Source organism: Theropithecus gelada, chromosome 5 (genome assembly GCF_003255815.1).
Source record: "Theropithecus gelada isolate Dixy chromosome 5, Tgel_1.0, whole genome shotgun sequence".
Taxonomy (NCBI): Eukaryota; Metazoa; Chordata; class Mammalia; order Primates; family Cercopithecidae; genus Theropithecus; species Theropithecus gelada.
Window position 1 is genome coordinate 61703501 of NC_037672.1, and position 23771 is coordinate 61727271.

Here is a 23771-nt window from a genome sequence, read left to right on the forward strand (position 1 = left end):
TATTTTCTTTTTAATTTTAGAATGGCTTTAAATTTTGAAATTAATGATTCCTGACGCGTAATATATATTTGGTAGTTATCCTACTTTCATGTTCATATGCTAATCAAATCAAACCAGGAGTATAAGATAAACTATTACATTTGAATTTAATGTAGCCTACAAGCAACATTTAGCCTATACAACTTATTCATTAACGTGGCCTGTTGTTGACCATCATTATTATCTTTCCGTTCACTAATTAGGAACATATGTTTACTAGTTTCTGTTTGGCAACTGAAATTTTTCATGTGCCCTAAGAACTTGGTATACGGCGCACAATACTTAACAATAGATTAGAATAAACTAGAGTAATATTTTTAGCTTTATACTGTGTAAACACGGTGATATGCCATTTGAATAAGAGTTGGGCATATCTTTGTTTAAAAAATTTCATTGTTCCATTTAACCCAGAAATACTTTAAAGTATAAATTAGTTCAATTTTTTGTAGCATTTCATTTTATGCTATTTAAAAATTATGCATTAAGCGGAAAGAATGTTTAATCAGATAATTGGCTTTATAATAAAACACTATACTAATGTATACATATAATGTTTTAGTTGATGGATGGGTTTTTAGATATATTATTTGTTATATATATGTGTGTACTGTTTTCCCATCAAATTAAAGCAATCTGCTTATATGGTAGCTAGCTCAATTTTGACAAGCTTCCATTTTGTATTTGCACCAAAATAAATCATAGTTTGCTTTAAGGAAAAAATAGTTTATAAGTATACTTTAAACATGTTTAAATGCAAACCATGAAATTTCTATGAACTCTTCTGTTACTACAAAAGTCATACTTTTAACCATTAGCTATATCTTTTTTGCCACATTTTGGAATGTAATGTAAACACTTGTATTTTGCAGAACTTTATTAAAATGATTACCTGATAATAAATTTTGTAAATTTTCTTAAGTTAAATTTTCTGTGATTTATGTCCAGCAGTCAGTATTTAAGGAGAAATTAAATGCCACTTTCAACACATTGAATTCCCAGATTAATTTACCTCTATCAAAAGGCCAGTTTTTTAAATAAACATCAGAAGTTTCCTTATAAAAGTGCACATCTATTCACTGAAATGGTTACCTTTAGGAAGGGAAGCTCAAAGAGTGTTTGCCTGAGTAATAAGAATATTTCTGACAACGGGACTTGGCATGGATAACTGTTAAACCATTCATCTCCTTCAGTTCTCTGTCGTTTCTAAGTGTTTGCTCCCTGTGGATCTACACAGTGGGACAGCAGAGAATCATAGAAGTATTTTTAAGCACTCCAATCTCGTAGTGTATGCTTCACGGACAGAATAAAATGTATTCCTCCAGCTGTTCAAGAATGAGGGCAAGGGGGGGATAAAAAGAGAAATGAAGGCAAGACAGACTTAGATCTCAATCAATGTTGTAAACTTAGTGTACGTTTACCTCTAAATCCTTTTCCTTACCTCCCACATTTAATTCTATTAAAAAGTCCTTATATTTTTTCCTTGCTTATAACCCATCATATCCCAGCCACCAAAGGTGTAGGATTCCACATAAAGTCATGAATTTACATACACATACACACAAATCCAAGCGGAGCCTTTGGTGCTGTGAAAGAGAATTTAAACATTTTAAAATGTAAAACTAAACATATTATCTGAGGTATGGCTAGAAATAAAAAACAATAAAAAAGTGCAGTGAATAGAAAAAATTTAAAAGATTTCCACATTACAAATGAGATATAAACACATTTATAATTCATAAACAGCATAAAATGATTGCTTCTGTCATATTAATTAAAATAATAAAAGTAAGAAAATATGCTCAATGCAGAGGTACTTTTAAGAAAACAAACAAAAAAACAAAAGTTAACAAAATATTTTATCTGCATCAAAATATTCTTTGGAAACCAAAAATAAAAATGTACCATGTATGTTCTTTCAGGTTGATCTGTAAAAGTCAGAAAAATACATAGTCCATGTTATTTAACTTTCCGAAAATACAAAGTTCTAAATATCCCTCAAGCATAAAGCAAAAGGCTTTATGTCTTGCTGACCTGAAGCAGTGTGCTCCCTGTATTAGTACAAAGAATTCCAGTTTCCATCCTATCAAAAAACATTTTGTTTCAGTCACACTGAAACAAATGACGTGACTTCAATACAGGGTAAGTATAGCTGAAGCTGTGTCCAAAAATTTTCCTTCAGAACTCTGAAGACACCTATAGAAACTCCTGAGGGGAAAGAATCGTTCTCACAAGGCCAAGAGGAATATTATCCAAAGCGAAACTTGAGTCTGTATTTCACTGTGTTGGTATTTTTCCGAGGTGCAGAAAGGGGAACCTTTGGCTTGATAGGGCTAGGTGGCTTTTTCTTTTCAGGAACAGTAACCGTGAAAGAAAGTTCTGGCTGCTCCGACTGCTTGAATCTTGGGAGAAAATGGGTAGAGATGTGCTGGGGTTTAACCCGGGGGCTGCACCCTCGTTTGGCTTTTCCTCTTTTATTCAGGGCCACATACCACTCCCGCCCTGTTTTTTCAGTTCTATGTATTGCTGAGGCATAGGTATTATAGCTGTTTTCTTGAAAACGCTCCCTGAACTTGCAGTCATCTGTGAACTTGGCCTAGGGAGGAGAAAAAAAGAGGAAATGTAAGTTGTGACAATCTTTTCAGCATGTAATAAAATATAAGTTCTTGTAGGAAAAAAATAATAATAATTTTGTCGATCTCTGTTCCTCCTACTCCATTCCTTTTTATAAAGACATGTTTGCTTATTTTAAAGTTGCTTTAAAATTACTATTTTTCTTTTTATGTTTCTACTTCATTTATCTTTGTAACACATTTCTGTTCACTACCTATTTGGTGACATAGTATCGATGAATATAAAAGTAACCAGAACTCTTGATACATTTAAACCTTGTTACTATTGTTTAAATACTTTGAAATGTATAGTTACAAATATTTTAACATACTATTTTTCCTCCTAACTCACCAAGAAAATAAATAGAACTATATTACTAAGAAACAATTGCCTGGTAAAATATAAATTCCTGTTCATAGAAATGGGGTCAAAATTATTCCTTTGAAACAAGCATGCATTTTTTCAATGTTATCAGTGTGATTGAGGCTGCTGAGAGAGAAATAGCATATGGCCCCCATTAATATTGCAGGTGTTAGAGTTCTTTAGAAAAAAAAAATGTATCTTTACTCAGGCATTACAGGAAAGTATATTTGACTCCAAGAAGAAAAAAGTCACTGGAATTACTATGCTTTGGCCAGATCTTACACACACACAGAATATCTGCCCTTGAAATACTTACAGAATAGTGGAAAAACAGACAAGTAGACATCCGTCATGGTGCAGCTTGATAAACAGAATTATGACAGTGGTATGCAGAGGGTACAATGACAGCATAGAGGAAGGGCATCTAAGAGGGTGGAGGTGGCCAAGAAGAGGGCAGAAAAGTCTTCCTATAAAAGGTGACATTTGAGCTGAGTCTTCAAGTACAACTAGGAATGTACTCTAACTAACATTAGAGAGGCAGACAAAATAAGAAAGGATTTTCAGGGAGAGGGAACAGGGTGTTGAAAGGTCAACATGACACTTTCAAATACCTGTAAGTAGTTCAGCGTGACCTCTACCTAGGATGCACCTGGGAAATAAGGAGATGAGCCTGACAATGTAGGTCAGCACCAGCTCTGAAAGGACTTACTTTGCCATGTTGTGAAATTTGAAGGAATATGCGGGAGAATGGGGGAAGAGTGTGAACTTGGAATCAGACATACAATCAAAAACCAGTGATGCCAATTAAGCTCTTAGCCTTAGCCTCCTTATCCATAACACTTACAACAACAGGGCTTTTATGAGAATCCAAAGGAGGATTCTGTAACTTTCATCAAACTTGAAAGAGTCCATAACGCCCAAAGAATTAAGAATTCCTGTACTAGGTCAGACTACCAGGTTTCATAATTTCAAGGAGTACTATTTACACAGAATTCCTGTGCTTGAGAATACCAAATATTTTGTCCACTATGTATAAAAACACTAAAAGCTACATACTTCTATATCAAATCAAGAAGTTTTATATGAGAATAAAATGGCCTTTTTTCCTTGCTTTTTCTAATAATGCCAAACTTTTCTTTGGAATACTGATCATAACACTGAAATCTAAAAATCTGAATATTGCAAGGCAATCTACATAGATCCACTGTTGAAATCCACATGGAATTTGTGAGTAGTGCAAGATACTGACAGTATTAGAAGCCAACCGATATCAGAGCATTTACAAGAGCACATTAACTTTATGTACGATAGTTTACTGGAGTTACTTATATTTAAGTGTAGTTCAATCAACACAGTTCTATTTGGGGGTTATGAAGCCATATATATAGATCTTTCACAAGTTTACTGGCGAATCTTTGGATATGATCTCAAGCAGACTGAAGGCAGGTGTTTTTTGTTTTGTTTTGTTTTGTTTTTTGTTGTTGTCGTTGTTGTTGTTTGAGACAGGTTCTTGCTCTATTGGTCAGGCAAGAGTGCAGTGGCATGATCTCGGCTCACTGCAACCTCCATCTCCCGGGCTCATGCAATTCTCCTGCCTCAGCCTCCCGAGTAGCTGGGATTACTGGTGTGTGCCACCATGCCCAGCTAATTTTTGTATTTTTAGTAGAGGTGGGGGTTTCACCATATTGGCCAGACTGGTCTCGAATTCCTGACCCCAGGTAATCTGCCCACCTCAGCCTCCCACAGTGCTGGGATTACAGGTGTGAGCCACTGCACCCAGCCGAAGGCAGGTATTTTAAAGAATCACCACCTATGTATGGCATCCCTCTCACCCTGTCTTACGATACACCTTGCCAGCCTACATTTAGGCCAGGACTGCTATGCTGATACCACTTTCAAAGATCACACATTGACTATTCCTATTTTTTATTAGAAAGACTTGCTTACAAATTCATTGTAGATTTGTCTACAGCTGCTTAGCTCTTAAAGTGGCTTTCCCATTTAATTAGATAATCCCAATATTTTATTTCAAAATAAAAGCTATAGACATCTAGAATGTTTCTGGCTCTATAAACGGATAATAAGAAGTTTAGAAAGGTGTGAAACATTTCATTAAAAAGAGTATCTAGTATATTTACCTTGTCTCAGGTTTTTTTTTCTTACAATGCAGTCGAATGACATTTTTGAAAATGTGTAATACATTATGCCTTGACCTGACTTCTACCTCTGTTTCACAAAAATAGCAGTGATTGCTTTACTCAATTTTGACAGAGTTGGGTTGTTAAAATGTACCTCATTTTTTAATATTTTCCCCCAACAGTGCCCAAGAAAATAAAGAACGAACATGTCCATTTTTAATTGATGTAGATGACAGGCACACATACGCATGCACAGGTGCATGTGCAGACACACACCACAGCATTTCTTTTTTTAAAAAAACAGAAATCTATATCATTTCCATTTTAGGGTCTTTCATATGAGTGAAACCCACCTGCCCCACCCGCTACAATTGTTTCATCTAAAATCTTTCTCTTTTCCTCCTCTTTTCCTCCAGATTCATATTCTAAAGTTCTTTCTTAAGAGGAGCCCCTTTAAGGAGATGGCTATTCGGAATTCAGATTTTTCAGAGGTCACCTAACTGTTACCCAGGGTAGAAATGTGCAGAGTCCTAAGGACCCACACACTACACACAGCCCCTCAGCTGTCCAAATCCTACATTCTACATTAATACAGGAGTAAACGCAGTTAGACTGTTTTGACTTTCTTAATTGACTTTTAATTTAATGTTTTGTCTACAAAATTATTCCAGATGTGATGGAACACAGACTCATTTGAAGCAAACATTTCAGTGAATTTATTCATCTTGAAGGATCGACTCTTCCTATTAGTCTTCCCAGTCTGGCTCAGACAAGATGGTGACCCTAAGCAGTACATCTCTGTATATAGTGTTGTGCATAGACCATCTTTATAGCAAAGAGTCATAGGTCTTAGCTAGAGGTACTAAAATACATACATTTGCCATTAGAAAATTTTGGACAATAAATTTTCCAGGCTGATTTTTATTTTTTAAACCTTTTTTAAAATTATAAGAAGTCCTCTAATAAAATATACACTTTTAAAATAATAGAACTCCATTATTTTTCTAGAAAAAAAACTGAAACTAACAAACACACTTTTTCTATAGTTAAGAGTATGATGTTGAGGCATGAATCAAATTTCAGATAAGTTGCTGAAATCAAGACTCCTTCATCTAATTGCCTTACCACCATCAGCCACTACAGTGAAAGCAATTGTTTAAATATTTGTTTAAAAATGTTTCATATTCATTTTTCACTAATTTATTCCACAGATATCACATGCTAGGCACTGTGCTAGGAGCCACTTTTACAGTGGAAAACAATATTGACATAGTCCTGCCCATGTTTTCATTGACTTAAATTACATTAAAATCTCTTTAATTTCTCCTTGATCTGGCAAGAATAAAAACAGGTTACATTCAATAAACCATAATTGCAAAATTAAAATAAATGTTTAAAATCATCATTTTTTGTAGTTTAGTATATACTCCTAATTGACAAAAAAAAAAAAAAAACTTTAAACAAATTGAACTATTTTTTTCTTGAATATCTAAATTATTACAAGGAGAGGAAACACACTGCTATTAAGAGAAATAAGAACTTTTTGCTGGGCATGGTGGCTCACACCTGTAATCCCAGCACTTTGGGAGGCTGAGGCAGGCGGATCATTTGAGGTTAGGAGTTCGAGACCAGCCTGACCAACATGGTAAAACCCTGTCTGTACTAAACATACAAAGTCAGCCAAGTGTGGTGGTGGGCACCTGTAGTCCCAGCTACTGGGGAGGCTGAGGCAGGAGAATCGCTTGGACCTGGGAGGCGGAGGTTGCAGTGAGCTGGGATCCTACCATTGCACTCCAGCCTAGGCGATAAGAGCAAAAATCCATCTCAAAAAAAAAAAAAAGAACATTTTCACTAGAAGTAAACTGTCGTGGCTCTACTCATCCCTTCTCACAGTGAAGGATCCATTTTAAAGAACAGATATTTTTTAAAAAGTCAAATTGAATTCAAAGAAAGCACAGCTCCAATTAACTACAATATTCCAGAAATGACTAATTCTGCCAAGCTGAAATTAAACAGGTCAATTAAACCAAATAAATTATTTCCCAAATGATATTGTTTTTAAAAAAAGCTCTCTAAAATATCTTCTTGTAGTTTTTTCCTTAGTAAATATCACGATCTATGATGATTGAGTACCTTGTATAGTATGAATTAAAGCTGTGCAATTACCGACTCTCATGTGCAACTGTAGAAGTAAATATGTAGTATATGAGATATGGAAATAGGAGTGAATTTGAACTGACACCAGTATAAATCTTGGAATCTGTGTGTATTTAATCAATTTTAATTATTTATTTCAGCTTGTTTTCTTTGATTTGCCTCTTTCTCCTGAAAAACCTTATAAAGTTAAGGGGAAAAAAAGCCAAATCTAAATAATTAAAATGTTGTTCTAGACTAATATTATTAAATAACAAAAAGGTTATCATAGACTGTAACAAAAACAACTATAGACCAAATTTTGCTACAAACTAAGTTTCTTCGCCACATTCATCACTTCTAGTTCCCCTACCTCCTTTTAGAGCTGCTTAATTCCCATCCCTTCCCTCCACCAATGGAGCCGCCTGGGACAGGTGCCCTAAACTCGGCTCATTTTTTATACTTGTGCCCTGGTACAGGGCAGCATGCACCCAAAGGGCTACTTCTTACTCTTTACTATATAAACTGTGTAATGGCCAGTTGTAGCCCTGCCGTGCTATCTCCCAGGCACAGCCATATCTCCTGCTTGGTACCATTCATTCCTTCTATATCTCAGTTCCTCATACTGAGCAACAGACAAAATACACAAGCTGGTTTTAATATTACCCAAGCTGAGATAATGTAGTAAAGAATATCAACTATAGGATCTCTTTTCTTCACTTATATAATTTCCCTTCAAATTACTTAGAGAGCAGGCTCAAATACAGCTCCCCAAGCCCTATTTCCAGAGACTATGTTTTTGTAAGTCTGAGGTGAGACCCTGGGCTTGATGTATCATTAACCAGCATCCTATGTGATTTTGACACCTGTGAAGTAAGGACCACACCAGGCAAAACATGGAATAGCATGACTTTCTTTCTGAGGACCTTAATAACTTCACAAAGCTGGACTATTGGAGACTACTGTGTGTCAGGTGGTTTACATATATAATTTCACTCACAGTAATTCCATGGCTGCTATTAGGATAGTATTATCTGATTTTTTCAGCCAGCGAAGTAAAGAATATGATCCATCTATCACCCTGCATTTATCAAGTACCAGAATAGACCTGTGATTTAAATTGCATCTTCTGATTCCTAGACTAAGGGTCTCTCCATAACACTATACAAACCAAAGCTATTTCCTAGGCTTTTCTTATACAGTCTTACTTGCTCTGAAGTTGCTTCCTGTTAAAATATTGATGAATGACAAGTGTCACTCTTCAAATCATCAAAGAAATATATTACTATCTCTCACTTTCTGCTAAAATGGATTTCCGAATCTACAAGGCAATTCATCACACCCAGATTTCCTCAATAAAACAGGTCTTCTAATGACTTCCACAGTGCAAAATTGAGGGGAAACTGGCATTTACTGCAAAGGCAGAGTTTGAACCCATTTTTGTGCCTGAGTAGTTAGACATTCAATTTTACTGTATATTGAAAGTCCTTAGAGGGCAAAAAAAGAAAAAAATTCTTTTCAAATGCCTTGATCTAGCTAATGCATGGTCTTGACTGGCAGAGTGGAGTGCTTAGTAAGTCATTTTTTAATGAGGAAGATAAGTATTGCTCAAGCCTCCATTTCTCCTTTCAGTAAATATGCTCAGCTTTAGGGGCTGCCTACTCCTCTTCACTCTGCCTGCAGTGCAAGAAGTCCAGTCTGGAGTCTCATCCCAGGCAAGCCAGCTGGCACACTCTGAAACCAGGAAAGGAGGATGTTCTAGCCCTTGCTTAGGACTGATCAAGCACACATTCCATGCCTGTTTCGTAAACTCTGCAATTAGCTTTCCTTTCAAACATGATCCCCTAAAACCCTGAGAAACAAAAATAATTCCACCACATGCTTCTCTCTGCATCTTTAAAATAAGCTAACATGTTTTTCCCCAATAAGCAATGAGCTTTCTGCATACTTTATGAAGTATGCTGAAGTATACTGAAGAATACATGATAATCACCTTTTCCAAGATTTATGTTTTTTAGGGAAAAATCAAGATGGACAACAGAGCTACGAAAAAAATGGCAAGATTATGACCATAGGAAATCCATGCCTCTTTAAGAGGTTGAGCTTGGAAATTTTGCTTTGAAATTAGGTTCCTGGGAGAAAGGAAAACCTAGTAGATAAGGGACACCTATAAGCACACAAAGTTTGGATGTGGGGAAGAAAAGATCAGTGATAAATCGGAGTTGAGGCTGGTCTGAATAATTTAAGGGTCACAGCTCCCTGACCCCAAAATCAGAAAGAAAGAGATTAAGGATTGACAAACAGCTGCCTGAGAGCAAATTCAGGAAAATCTGTTTAAACATTAAGTGTGGAATACTTTTCAGGCAGTACTCTGTTTTATATGCATTATCTTGTTTAAAACACTTAACTACCCCGATAGATTGTGACTTCAATTTTCCTTCTTTTGTAGTTGATAAACCAAGGAGTAGAAAGATGAAGTAAAATGACACAGTTAGGAAGTGGTAGAGTAGGATTCAGCCTGGGGCAATCTAACTGTCTTTACCATCACACTCAAGGTCTTTGACTCCTAGTCTGGACCCACCTCAGATAAATCCAGAAAGGCTCTCTGTGGGACTTTCAGTAAGGATGCCAACCTGAGGAGGGAGCAGGGACAGACAGACGGTTAAGGCAGGAAGAGTGCTCAGTCTCAGAAGGTACCTTAGCATGGAATGTGTTGAGAAAGAGGGTAAAGGCCACAGCTGTGGCTTGGAGTAGCCCTCATGGATCTTTAGAAAAGCAATTATCTCCTCCTGTTCTTGATGATTTTTGATACATTTGGACAAAGAGAAGACCATACATCCTCATCCTTGTGAAGAATGCTGAAAAACCTGCATGATAGGAATCTAGTTGCACTGCCTATTTAGAGTATGCCAATAAAAGTTTGAAGGAGAGCTGCCTGTAGATCAGGGGCTTGAATGAGTCCAGGGAGCCACACATACTTTATATATATATATATATATTTTTTTTATTATTATACTTTAAGTTCTAGGGTACATGTGCACAAGGTGCAGGTTTGCTACATTTAAATGTGCCAGGCTCCAGGGGCTTGAATGAGTCCAGGGAGCCCCACACATTTAGATCACTGAAGCCCAAATAAAACTTCTCTGATGGGATTAACAAATTTAGCACAAAAATGGAATCAGCATCAATGCTGCCTGAATCTGCTCTGCGCTACCCTTTCAGTGTGTCATATTTGTGTCTATGAACAGTAAAATATTTACTAAATGAAGATTTCTGTGAGCAAAATAGGTCTCTTTTCTGTTTTGAAAGTTTATCTTGGGAGGGAGGGGTTCCCTATGCAACTGTCATTGACAATGAATAACCAACATTTGTAAAATTCTGTGGCGACACGTCCCCTCTTCTCTAGATTTTAAAGTGAAGTACTGGAGACACAGGAGATGGGGGAAACGCCAGTTCAGAAAAGAGATGTGAATCAAAGAGAAAAACATGTACCTAGAATGAGGAAATTTGCAACTTTAACTATAAATCTCAAATTGCCTGTTTATTTGCCTATTAAATAGAGTGCTATAAATATTCTAATGATGTGCCACAGTATTCATTTTTATATGTAATACAAAAATATTTTCATGCACATATTAATTTATATACACTAAGAGGTGAAAACAATGTAATTGGTTCCAAACAAAACTTAATATCTTCTTTGAAGCTAACTTTTATTTACCAAGCACTATAGCATTTAAAGAGAAAGAGAAAATTCTGGGAGGCTATAGTTCTGGTTCAATCACTTGTTAACTGTGTAACCTTGGGAAAATAATTTAACAACTAGGAGACTCTTTCGTCACCTCATTATCTAATGAGATAAGGTGAGCAAAAGAGCTTTTAAAGAGCTATGGAAGTACATTATCTCTGCCTAGTAGCTAATTTTTAGTACTCTGATTATTATTACAAAAACTGAGTTGAATATCTACAAGTATCAATGAATATTTCTCAGTACAATGGGGGATTACTTTTCCCAGAATTCTATTAATGTTTTATATTTTTAGTTTACATTTGCTTTGTAGATAGAACCCTAAAAGTACTCTTTAAATGCCTCTGCAAAATTTTTAAATTAAAGCAACTCACAAATTACAAGTTTAATCCTAAAAGTCTATGAGTTTTTAACCTTTTTGGGGATGATGTAAAGCTGTAAAAACCAAAACTATTAACTAAATCAAATAGTCATATTTAGAGTTACAAGAACAATTTCCCAACATGTTTAACTAGAATGTGAAAACAGGAAAGAAATCAAGTGGGCATAAAACTGGTAATTACTAGCATTAATACTATTTCTAAATTTAACGTCTTTAAAAAGTAAATCACTTTATAATTTAATTAGGTTTTCACCTAAAGGAAAAGTGCTAATAAAAGCTCAAATAAAAGAAAGTGGGCTTGGATAATTGGTTTAAAAAGAATCCACATAATCATAGGGCTTAATATTTTTATCTACAATTTAGCTCAAAGTCATCAGAATGACTTTTATATCAAAGAGCTTCAGAGAGTGACAAGAGCAAGACTTGCTTTGTACTGTTTAAAAGTCATTATTCTATGAAATAACTTTAGCCTGCCAAGATGAGAAAGAATAACAGATGCTGTTTTTGCATTATCTGCATTATTTCAACCAGCCATCCTTAGACATTTGGGTCAAATTTCTAGAAATTTGTTACTTGCATTTGACAGAGGAATCATGTATCTTAACCTCTCAGTTTGACCTTTCTAATTGGCTTCCATTTGTAATATGTTACTTTCTGGGGCAATTATCCTTAAGCTGTTCCAAGTTTAGTCTATTTTTTGCAAGTACTATGGCATAAATCAGAATATTTTAAAAGTTAAGATTTTCACTCAAAACAAACCAGTAAGAGAAAGTTTCTTTGCATGCACTGTGTATTATTATGAGGTTAGATTTTGAAGGTGTTTTAATCTTTTATAAACTTAAAAGTAGACTGAGGAAAAGTTATTCCGTTCAGATGTGTTTAATCATTGTTTTCTATTCTGTATGTGGATTTTTTTTCTTTTTTGCTTTTATACAGTTCTCATGAGAACTCATCTGCATGTGAATTTTAAATAATATTTTAAAATAAAATTAAATGCCCTGAGAATGATACATTGGACTTTGGTGACTCAGGGGGAAAGGGGAGGGGGTTGGAGACAAAAGACTACACATCGGGTACAGTGTACACTACTGGGGTGATGGGTGCACCTAAATCTCAGAAATCACCACTAAAGAACTTTTTCATGTAACCAAATGCCACCTGCTCCTTAAAATCCTATTGAAATAAAAAATAAAATTAAAACATGTAATACCCTACTTTTTTCACAGTGATGCAGAATGTTGTCCCTTAAATAAATGAAAAAAATTTAAAAATATATTTCTATGAATACTATATTACAGTTTGCTAGAGCATAGTAACCAGCTCAAAAAATGAAATGGTAAATTGTTTAATAGTTCTTGCAATAGGCGATTTAAGAATTTAACAAAGGATTTCCATTTATGCTGCTAAACTGATATTTTAGCAATTTATTATATTTAGATTATATTTAGATTGTTACCCTATAATAATAGGCAATACTTATTGAGCACTTATAACACACCAGATAGTATTCTTAGCACATTGCATGTATTATCTCATCGAATCCTCAAGTAACTACAGAAATTGCTCAAATTCTGTCTCTTCCAAAAGATATTAACAAATCACTTTAGATGTTAAGAAAAGTAAAATTATAAAAGTCTTACACATTAAACCAAGTGGCGTTTTCGTTGAAGTTTTTAAAGATCTATAAAATAAAATTATATATAGTAAGTTTCAATTGATTGCTATCAGTTGAAACTTTCTATAACTTTGAAAATTGAAAAAGTGATATTCCAATAATTTATTTAATAAAGACTATAAAGAATCAGAATTAAATGACTAACTTTAAACAATAATTGCTTTCAAAATGTTTTAATGTGAAGAAAATAAGTATGCCACAGAAAAAGCATAAAGCACCTTTAAGTTCCGTGTGTATATACTAATACAAATAAATAGAATCTGTGAGTGGGAAAACTAAGCTGAACATATTTTATTATCTTTAAAATGTTTTAATACTTCCCAGGTAATGGAAACTTTCATAACAAAGCAAATAAATAGTTTATGAACTGATCACAATATATAAAACTGGTCTGAATAAATTTTTGAGAATGCAAAATTAGTTTTCATAGTATTAAGAAATCGTTATTTTTGATGTGACAAAAATACAAGATAAAAATTCTTCAAATTAATTAAAATTTGTCTATGAAAGTCACAGTCTTCTAATTATTGGTTTCTTCCCTCCCTACTTGTTAATATGAAAATATTTTACATTACTGAGACCCGATTTTTGGTATTATGAGTAGCTTGTAAAATTAAGTAAGAACCTCATCTACTTAGCACAAACACAATCACTATAAACTTGTAAGTTTAAAATGTGGTGAAATATATTATTGCCATGTTTCTTCTTATGTGGCCCACTTCTAAGAAATAAGTGGATGGCTACCCCTTTGAGAACGCTATTTTCAAATACACTTAGGCTTAAACTTTTTGTAGACTCTATAATATCTTTTTAAGTAAATTAAATATTTAAATTATTACTTCTAGAAGCATACAAAATTCCCTTGGTTAAATGTAAATATGCTTTTTAAATAATTAAGTTCTTTGGGCAAATTGTCTTACCTACCAACTTGGAAAATTATTCTGTTTTACAAATGTAAAATCTTTATAGCACCTTTAACAAATATAAAGTGGTTCTACTTACACTTGCATGGAGTTTTCCTTTTTTTGACATCGCTAAAAATTTGTTGCTGAAAACTCCTCGTATTCCTACAATCCCCTGAGACACAGCAAATATTTCCAAAATACCTAGGATGACAGAAATCCCAAAATAAAACACAGGCTCTTCTTTATATCATTGTGAAGAATTAAATTTCTACATAGATTCTTTCCATTCTTTATTATTGTGATTTAAAAAAAGAACTTAGTATTTAACATCCTTATTTTTCATGACATTTACTATGTTAAAAACAAAGAAGGCTAGGATTCAAGTGTTCATTTAAAATAATTTCAAGATTAAAAAATTTGATTCTACTTCATCAGTAATTATTTGGACAGATAAGTCACTTTTAGTACACAATGAGCATGAAGTTTTCTCAGGTTCTAAAGAAATTAAAAAGACATTTAAAAAATGTTTTGCAAAATAATTCTTCTCCATTATTTCTTCATCAAAGATAATACACTACTTTGAATATTAAAGCACAAATCTGTGCTCAAGACTAGTATAACTATTTGAAAGTCTGGAAAATAATACTTATTTACATTAAATAAATTCCTCTACTCTAATTATCATGGTTATAATGGTAGTTACAAATAAACATATACTATACTCAGTCTTTTAGTGACTGCATTTAAAGACTACATGTAAGATACTGAAAGCATTATAAATAACTTAAAATTATTGGTTCAATGAAATGTTTAATGGATTATGCTTTGAGACATCTGGCATTTTGAATCATTTCCTAGAAAAAAATTAATGAGATAATTTATTACATTATTGTTTATAGTTTGTATTTCATAGTTAGCATTATGAAGTCAATGTTCCCTGTCTCCTACAGTAATTTCAAAGTTCACATCTACTGGATCAAGAGAATTACACACCAAAGTTCATAGAGTAGTTTAATAAGATAAAACACATAGTCTGCACTTAATTAGAAAGCCTGCTTATTTAAAATAAATTATGTATTTTATATGAACATGAAAAGAGCACAATGTTTTTTATTAGTTGTCTATTTCAAAATTTCAAAAGTTGTCTATTTCAAAAAAAGATTTTTAGCTCAATAGAGCTAAAAAGGGACCTGTCTTAGAAAGGAAAAAGGGAAGCCAGGTGCAGTACCTCACGCCTGTAATTCCAGCACTTTGGGAGGCTGAGGCTGAAGGATCGCCTGATACCAGGAGTTCAAGACCATCCTGGTCAAAATAGTGACACTGCATCTCTACTTTTAAAAAGGAAAAGAAGGAAGGAAGGAAGAAAAGAAGGAAATAAAGAACAGAGGGGAAGAAAAAAAGCACGTCTCAATATTTCCATCTATAATATTCTGAGCATATATACTAATTAGGATATCTCAATAGGACTCTGCCAAATAGAGAGATTCATCAGATTTTCTCGAAACAGCAAACTCTCCCTGCAGTATTTGAGGCACATATAAAATTATTCTGCTTACCAAAAATAAGAAATATTTTATAAAATTGAGCATTTATATTGTGCAATGTGAGCTAACATCTATAATTCTAGCAAGCATTGCTGTTTATTTATTCAACTTGGTTTCTTAAAAAACTTGATTAGAAAGTTTATGTGAAAAAGGGGATAACTGAACAACTTTTTAAAAAATAAATGTTTTTAGCCCAAAGTAAATAAAACACACCTTAGGGAAACTGCAGGTACCAGTTCATTAATAGGTGTTTCTTTAAATTGAAAAACAAAAACCAAAAACTATTGGAAGCTACTTTTGCTGTTAGAAGGAAACTGAAAAAAAAAAAAAGAAAGAAAGAAAAAACAAAACCACTAGTGTCGTATAAATCCTTTCCTTCAAAATGTTTTTTAAATGCTATTTATAATAGAGTTTATTATAAACATTATTTGAGTGTGCTTCTAAACGTTTAGAAGCGTATCATTTTATCAAATATTAACAAAACACACCAAATGCTTTGTGAAGTTAAATACTCTACACAGATGTAATATGTTGTAATAATATTATTACTAAAGCATGACTATAACAGTGATACCAAGTTAAATTTCTATCAGAATTATGGAATTATATTGAGAAGAGCATTAATGATTTTAGATATTTGGGAGATGGGGGATGTGATTGTGAATATTTATGTAAACATGTACATTCAAAAATGGGAAAGAAAGAAAGTGAGAAATTGTATATGTGTGGAATGATAGATACAAAAGGGGCAACACGGAGTTGATAGAGGAGAGATTTGGTTATATATTTACTCCAATTTAATCATGGTACTAAATTGTTAGAGGCTTTCAATTCCATTCTCTGGAAAATGATCTGGTTTTGAACATGCAGATATATTGTATATTAATGAAAAAATACATGGTAGAGTAAAACATAAAAGTCTCATAAGTGTATGTGTTTGTATGCTAACTTTTAAGATGTTGAGATAAAAAGGCTTTATAAATATTTGTTTTAATAGAAATACTACTGCTTTGCTTAAATAAATAGCTTCTGATAATTAGCTTATTCTCTTTTTAAACAAATATCCATTTAGATGCATTTAACTTGTATTTCAATACAGTGTACACTCTGTGTGTAAATATTATATACAATTTGCATGTAATGTATTTTAAATATGGGGAAGATGAAATAATATATGTGAAAGTGTTATTATTGTGTTACATATTGCAGAGTTTCTTCTTAAAAGTTCCAGGATAAAAATGATATATTGCCTGAGAATTAAAGGATTTTATAACTTTAAGAAAATTATCTTTAACTGAAAGCTTAAAAATACACTTTACATATATCATTCTATTTAATATTATAAAGAATGAAAGAGATATAAGAGATGAGATTAGATGAATGAATTATTTTTCATATGCGTGACTTTGGTATTGATCTGCTAAATCTTACTATAATTATGACATAATATTAAGAACACTGTTATGATCATAATTTCCAAAGTAATGTCAGCAGTGATTTCACAATGCCTTGTTTTCTGGAGCAGATTCAACGAGTCTCACAGTTCAGTTTCCTGCCCTCCTCCCCAAAATATCACAGGCCTATTGATTTTACTATGACAAATCTCAGTAACTCATTCAGGAATTCTACATAATTTTTTAAACCCATGGGCCTTAAATCACAAATATATAAGTTTCAGAAAACATTTCTCTGACACTTATTTTTTTTTTTTTAATTTCAGCAATTTTCTGACCTTTATCATCGGGAGTCACATATATTAAATTTGATGGAAACTTACAATTCTCCTTATGGACGCCAAGGCAGTATTTCTAAGCAAAATTGTGGAAGGCCAAGCTTGTCTCATAGATAGTATATAGTCAATGACTGTTTGCTAAATTTGACTGCCTTCTTTTATCCTCTCACTACCTCTCTTTTCTCTCATCAGGACACCCTATGCATACACAAGTATGGACAGGTGTCTTAGTGCTCTCCTGCTACTGTGGCCTTCTCCTGCTTGAGAAGGCATGGGGTGGAGGGGTGGCTCAGTGTAAATAAATTCACATTAAAGTGCTACTGACAGTGTGTTATTTTTCTTAAGGCATTCCCATTTAAGAGGGTCAAAGGAAGAGGAGAATGCTTAACAGAAGGAATTATTCTCTCTTTGTGGAATTTCAGCATTGACACCTAAGCTGAAGAAGGCAAGAATGTCTTGGGGTCTCTCAGCTTATACACACAGTCAATTCCACTTATTCATTATGATGTAAGTTTACTTCCATAAAAAATATTTCTAGATTTTTGACTTAGTCCTCTGCAGATTTCTTAATATAATAGGGCTTTATTGATAGTGGTTGATACAATTATACAAATTTTTCCTTTTTCTCTCATTTGTTAATGAATAAAATATAGAAAAGCACAGATATTCAATGTATTCAGAAGCTTTCAACAACCCATCTGAAAATCCCCAGAGAAAAATATTTTAAAACTGAAGTTTCTCTACTTGCATCCACAAAGTAACAGATATGCTGTGCCAAGTTATCAAATCTGAATCTTGAAATATTCAGTTTAGCAGTCTTCACTGATTAAATTAGCAACTGAAATTTTCCACTTGATTTTTCTGCATAGTAGATATAGATTCTGATTTATCTAGGCTTGGGGGACTGTCTAATGACTCCACATGATCCCAAAATTGGTAGTGAGTTTAGATTTTTTTAAAAAGTAGTAACATTGATGATTCTATTAGCCAAAATGTGTGCTTGGAATTTTCATATTTTATGTAAACGCTTTGAGTCTGTATAGCCAAAGCCTTAAACTTTTCTTCCCTAAACTGAAAACTACTTGATTGCCTATTCTTCAGTGGCCCAAGGTAAGTCAACAGAAGCACTGTATTGAAATTAAACTTGAAGGCATATAAATTAATGCAAACCCTTTTTTCCATGCAATAGTTGGGTCATCTATCTTTTCTTATTCATATTTCTTCATTTTTCCACAGTATTTCCTCATAATAAGGATTTATATACAATGAGCTTAATTTCATTTTCTGTCTTCAAAACTCGGGATAACTATTGTATAAGAGAAGTTAAGAATATATTAATTGGTCCATGTAAACTAAACAAGTAATATTTAAAAGTCCATGGCCATGGTGTACTTCTCATGGTGAAACCAGAAAATATTTGCAATTTGAAAAAAAAAAAAAAGCTTACTGTCAAATAATAGTTGTGAAACACATATGATTATCTGTTCTATCAGACAAATACTACAGAATATTATTAGGTTTAAAATAACTTGTTAGAATGCAGTTTCATGGCAAAGCTTTGACTTTTCTGAAGTATCAGGTTTGTAACAAAAAGAATATGTTTTCTGTCATCGCTGACTCACAGACAGTAGAATTAGAGGATGAGATCAAACTGAGGTATCCTCTACGGCCCTTGACCCAGCCCTCTCAGCCTCTCTTAGGAGATTTAAACACATTTCCTCACATACTCTAAGAAAGGTCATGGCCAACACCTTAGTTTACATGAATGTCAGGAAACATCAAATGCTGCCTTCAAAGAGGTAAATGACCGATTGTAATTAGCTAGCTTCTGTTTCTCTTTTACAGGTAGATAATGGCAGAGATCCATGTTAAATTCTCAAATTACATGCAAATTCGGCATTGATCAATGGTAGTAAAAATTTTATGAAGTAGTATTAGACACTCCAAATATCACAAAGCGGAAAATCACTATGATTTGAATATTTGCTATGCTTTCTTCTGGGAAAAAAATAAAAATAAAAAAACTCTATGGAAGACAAACACAAAAGTAACCAAAATATCGTGCTTAATGAGATGGGTATCTTACATTGGGTACATGATTTATGGCATGAATGAAAGCAAGTCATGTGAAAGACACAGAAACTAAACTCTGAAAGGTTATTGTAAACAGGAATAAATTAGGAAAAAGTTTAAATTAAGTTTTTTGTTGGCTCTGTTTTAGGACACATCCCTGTTCTCTTGTAGATATCTTTCAACATGGATTTTAAAAGAAAATGTACATTTTACATACTGGGTAGTGGTCAATGTCTTGTTTATCTGGGTGCATTCTTTTTGATCTGCTCTTGTTTCCCCCCCTTTGCTTTTCTACAACATCCCCTCTAGCAAGGCCTAAGCTGTAAAACTATCTTTGTCTCATATCGTGTCTTCTTAGAGAAGATGGTTAATATCCTGGGAATGAGCCTTGCTTTCCAAGATCTCTAGCACACCTAAAGCCTCCCCAGAAGCTTTATCTGAGCTCCCTGGGCTCCAACCTGCTGCTTGCTGCATGGTAGTTAGGGGTCCTCCCTTGAGCTCACAGAAGTTATCCTCTGTTGGTGCTGATTCCTGGATAAATCACAAGAAGAACTGAAGAGAGAAAGTTTTCTTGTAAGAGAGAAGGAAAGGTTGCCGGAAGTGGGAATAAGCTGTGATGGTTAATGGAGTCAAGAGATGGTTGAGACAAAGTGAGAAAGATAAATGGAAATAAATAGATGTTCCTGGTTATTCCTCAAATCTCAGAAAATTCCCCTTCACCCTAACAGATCTTGCCCTTTATCCCCCAAATGAGCAGTTATTCGATGAGCGAAATAAACTCTAAAATATGCAAATAGGTTCCTCTCGAGAGTGTGAGGGGGGCCCTGGAACTCCGTGGTGCGTGTGCGGAGGGCCCTCTCGCCAGCTGGGCGCTCCAGGCCCCCTCACCACGTGCGCAGCAGGCTGCTGAATCAGCGAGATCAGATAGACTAGACAGGCGCAGGGGGGCTGGCATAGACCTGCTTTTCTCTCAGCATGAACCATCAGGTCTTCCACATTAGGCCCCCTTAACCCACGAGAGGAGGCTAGTCAGCCTACCGCCTTACCCACTTGCGCGCCTCCGACCCCGCTCTGGAGACCGCTGGCTGCCAAATTTTCAGCCCACCGGTGGCGTCCACGCTCCTCTGGAGCCTGTGTAGTAAGAAGGAGCCCAGTGGCCCGTGGAGTCGTTGGTCTGAGATGGAGCAAGTTAGGAACATCTAGGAGCAACCAGGCTGACACTGAAAGACAGGTGACTGTGCGCGCTGCTGTCTCCTGGCTACATTTCCGCTCTCCCTGGGTACCTAACAGGCCCTGGCTGGAGCTCTGCCTGGTGGACCAACCCGCGCTGGAAGAGCGATCTGGCCCTACTGAACAAAAGCCCCACAGAGATCTCTCCACTCCTACACACAGCCCCAAATCGCCTCTGCCCCCAGCTGCCTAGAGGCAGTGAAGAGAAACCAGAGGAGTGGCTGCCATGGTCTGGAAACATAGATGGGGTGGAAGGGAAGAGGAGATGAGAAAGGAAAAAAGAGCGCATGCTAAAAGAAAAAAACTCAGAGGGAAAATTTAAAACTTTGTTTATAAAAAGTCCTACAAAATTTGCACCCCTACCAAATTTAACCTCTGCGTTTCTTCTAAAATAAAGAACTTTCCCCTAACTGTTCTTGGGAACCAAAGGCTGGCCACTCTCCTAACACGGTGTAGTCATGGTCTCAAGATACTAAACGTTGTTAAATCCAACTCTGGAGTTAGTAATTTCAATGTTCATCACGTCTCCCTCTCTAAACGTGTCCAGTTTTCCAGAGCACAATCTTCTTCCAAGCAGGAATGTCTGTCTGGTGTCCCCTAGTTATCTATCTGTCTGTCATCTATCTATCTATCTATCTATCTATCTATCTATCTATCTATCTATCTATCTATCTATCTATCTATCTATCTATCTATCTATCTATCTATCTATCTATATCTTGTGTCTCTATATACCTATGTGTATACATTGTATACATACATATATATACATATATGCATATACATATACAATATTAATTTGAGGTTTATGGTAGCGGTTGGAAGAGGCAAGTATTTGGGATTTGATTCCTCTTTTTAAAAAATAACTTCAGTTATGGATAGGGAGAAGGGCTGCACTTTGATGCCTAATGAAAAATGCCAGGCTAGTTCATAAGCAGAAGGTAAACAAATTGAACGAGAAGAAATGAGATTTTTTGTTCTCTCTCGTCATGGCTGGAGACTCGTCTTTGAGGCTAGGGCAAACTGGAAACAAGGTACCCGTCTGGGCACCAGCCTCTAGGTAACATACACCTCAGAAATCGCAATTCCTCATGACCAGGAGAGGGGTGCGTGTGCGAACGCCATATAGATGCATCTCCACCCAACCTGCCCGGCTGTTTCTGAGTATCAGTTGGTCCCAGTGCCCTGGGCTCAGGAAGGTGCGCCTGTGGCCCGGGAAATACCTGCTGTCCCTCCCAAATCTTCCGCTGCCCGCCTAGGACGGGTTTTGTAGGAGAGCGAGTAACTTACTTAACATATTGGCTTCGTGGGAGCCGTTGACTTTGCCATCCGGATAGATCTGCAGATGGAAACCGATGCCTACTCTGCAGTAGAGGCTGCCGGTCCGGCGCCCCGAGGGGCTCCACTGGAAACTGCTCTGCTCCAAGCCACTTCCTTGGCTGCCCAGAGAAGCTGCGGGGGAGGAGGAGGCAGAAGAGGAAGACATAGCGCTACTGCTGCTCTGTCTGCTGCTAGAGCCTCTAGGGTTCCTATCAGTGGCAGCGGGTCCGAGTTGCCCTTTGGGGACGAGACGCTTCTCCCCGTGAGCCCAGGCGTTGAGGATCAGGTGGCTGAAGAAGAGGAGGAGGAGGAAGGACAAGCTCATTCTTCCAGCCGCGGGGGTCCTAAGTGCATCTTGCAGGGCTGATTCTGGGCTCTGTGGCCCCTCTGCGGCTGCGTGCCTCTGGCGCTGCTCGCCTCGCCGCACTGGGTGGACATAGCCTCTGGGAAGAGAAGGGGAGAGGGGGAGAGAGAGGCCACCGGAGCGGATCTCCGCGCTGGCACCGGGATATTTATAACGCCAGTGATCTCACTGCTCCGTGCACGCCTGCGAAGCTTCCCCTCACCCGCGGCTTTGTGTACTCACTGGCCGGTGCGGGGAGGGAGCCTCGCGGTCCCGGGGGCGGGGGATGTGAAGGAGGGAGGAGATCCGAGCAAGTGAGTGGGAGGAGAAGCTGGGCTGAGAGAACCTGCGCCCCGGACGCTGGGTGCGCCCATACCAGGGCCACGCGCCCAAGCATTTCTCACGGGTCGCGCGGTCACCTGGCTTCCCCTATTAGGGCCAGAGCCGCGTGGAAAGGAGCTCGGCGTGAGCAGCTGAGTCCTCCAGGGGCAGCTGCAGAAACGGGGGTGTTGAAATGTGGAAATGGATCCTCGTCCTCTCCCACCTCTACAGCACACTTGTGACTGGGCGACGCACTTTTGCCCCCCAGGACACGATTTTCAGGTTCTCCTCTCTTTGCCCTGTAAACCCTGCTATCTTGTCCTCTCCCCGGGAGCCCTTCGAGAACCGCGTCCCGCCAGGAGATCGCACTGCTTCTAAGGCTTTCGGCGTTGGAAAACCAAACAGGGATTCGCAGCCCAACTTAGGAAGCCTTTGGTGTGGCGCGGCTGGGGGAGAAGGCTGTTGTAGTTGCTGTTGCTGTTGTTGTTGTTGTTGTTACCGATTTATTAAAGAGCTAAGGAATGGGTTTATTCGGCGTTTAAAACGCCACCCTGAGTCATCAGGCCACGACTGGAGCTGCTTTCTTGTTGGAAACTCTCGGCTGCGCTGAACATTATGACGAATTTGTTTTTCCTTCTGGGAAGCTCTCGGTCTGTGTTCGTGAGAGTGAGGGCACACGCACCCCTGCGCCCGGACCGGGGAAAGAGGGGCAGGGGCTGGCCACCAGCAAGTGTGACTGACCGCCCAGTTGTCCTCTTTCGCCCCAGGATCCCCGTGGCAGGAAGGATTAGTTAACTGCTCGCTTTAGCTTTCTCAGACCTGCCATTGACTGAGGGACCGACCCCAACGAATAATTAATGATGTGCGCGCTGGATTTCAACCTTAGGAAACCTAGAACGGAGAATTTCCTCGAGAACGGAGAATTTCCCTGAACTCAACGCCCCCAGACTGTTATTTATCTGGGAAATACACCTGACTTGCATTCTTGGAATGTTTCTGTCTAAAAACATATTTGAAACTTTAAACTAAGCTATGATACATTATTCATTGGTTTATGAAACGGCCCGTGTTATTGACTGATAAGGTCAATTCAAATGAGCCAAGGTTGATGCTAAGAAATGGCCTTATCCATTATCGAGTACCTGCTTAAGGTTTTCCATCTCAATAATGAAAAGCATATAAAACGAATGTAGAATTTTCAGGTTTGTAATCTTC

The 23771-nt window shown here is 36.6% G+C and overlaps 1 protein-coding gene across 2 annotated transcripts; it reads right to left on the reverse strand.

The window, feature by feature from the left end:
- Positions 1-1620: 1620 nt before the first annotated feature.
- Positions 1621-22507, reverse strand: FGF5 (fibroblast growth factor 5). 2 transcript variants are annotated; one of them, XM_025385783.1, is made up of 3 exons: positions 21863-22507; positions 14091-14194; positions 1621-2632 (listed from the first exon to the last, which is right to left on the reverse strand). In XM_025385783.1, exons 1-3 carry the CDS (start codon positions 22215-22217, stop codon positions 2285-2287), a joined length of 807 nt encoding a protein of 268 aa, XP_025241568.1. In that variant the 5' UTR covers positions 22218-22507; the 3' UTR covers positions 1621-2284. The 2 variants fall into 2 exon arrangements, with proteins under 2 accessions (XP_025241568.1, XP_025241569.1); XM_025385784.1 differs by lacking the exon at positions 21863-22507 and adding an exon at positions 20389-20689.
- Between the last annotated feature and the right edge of the window lie 1264 nt (positions 22508-23771).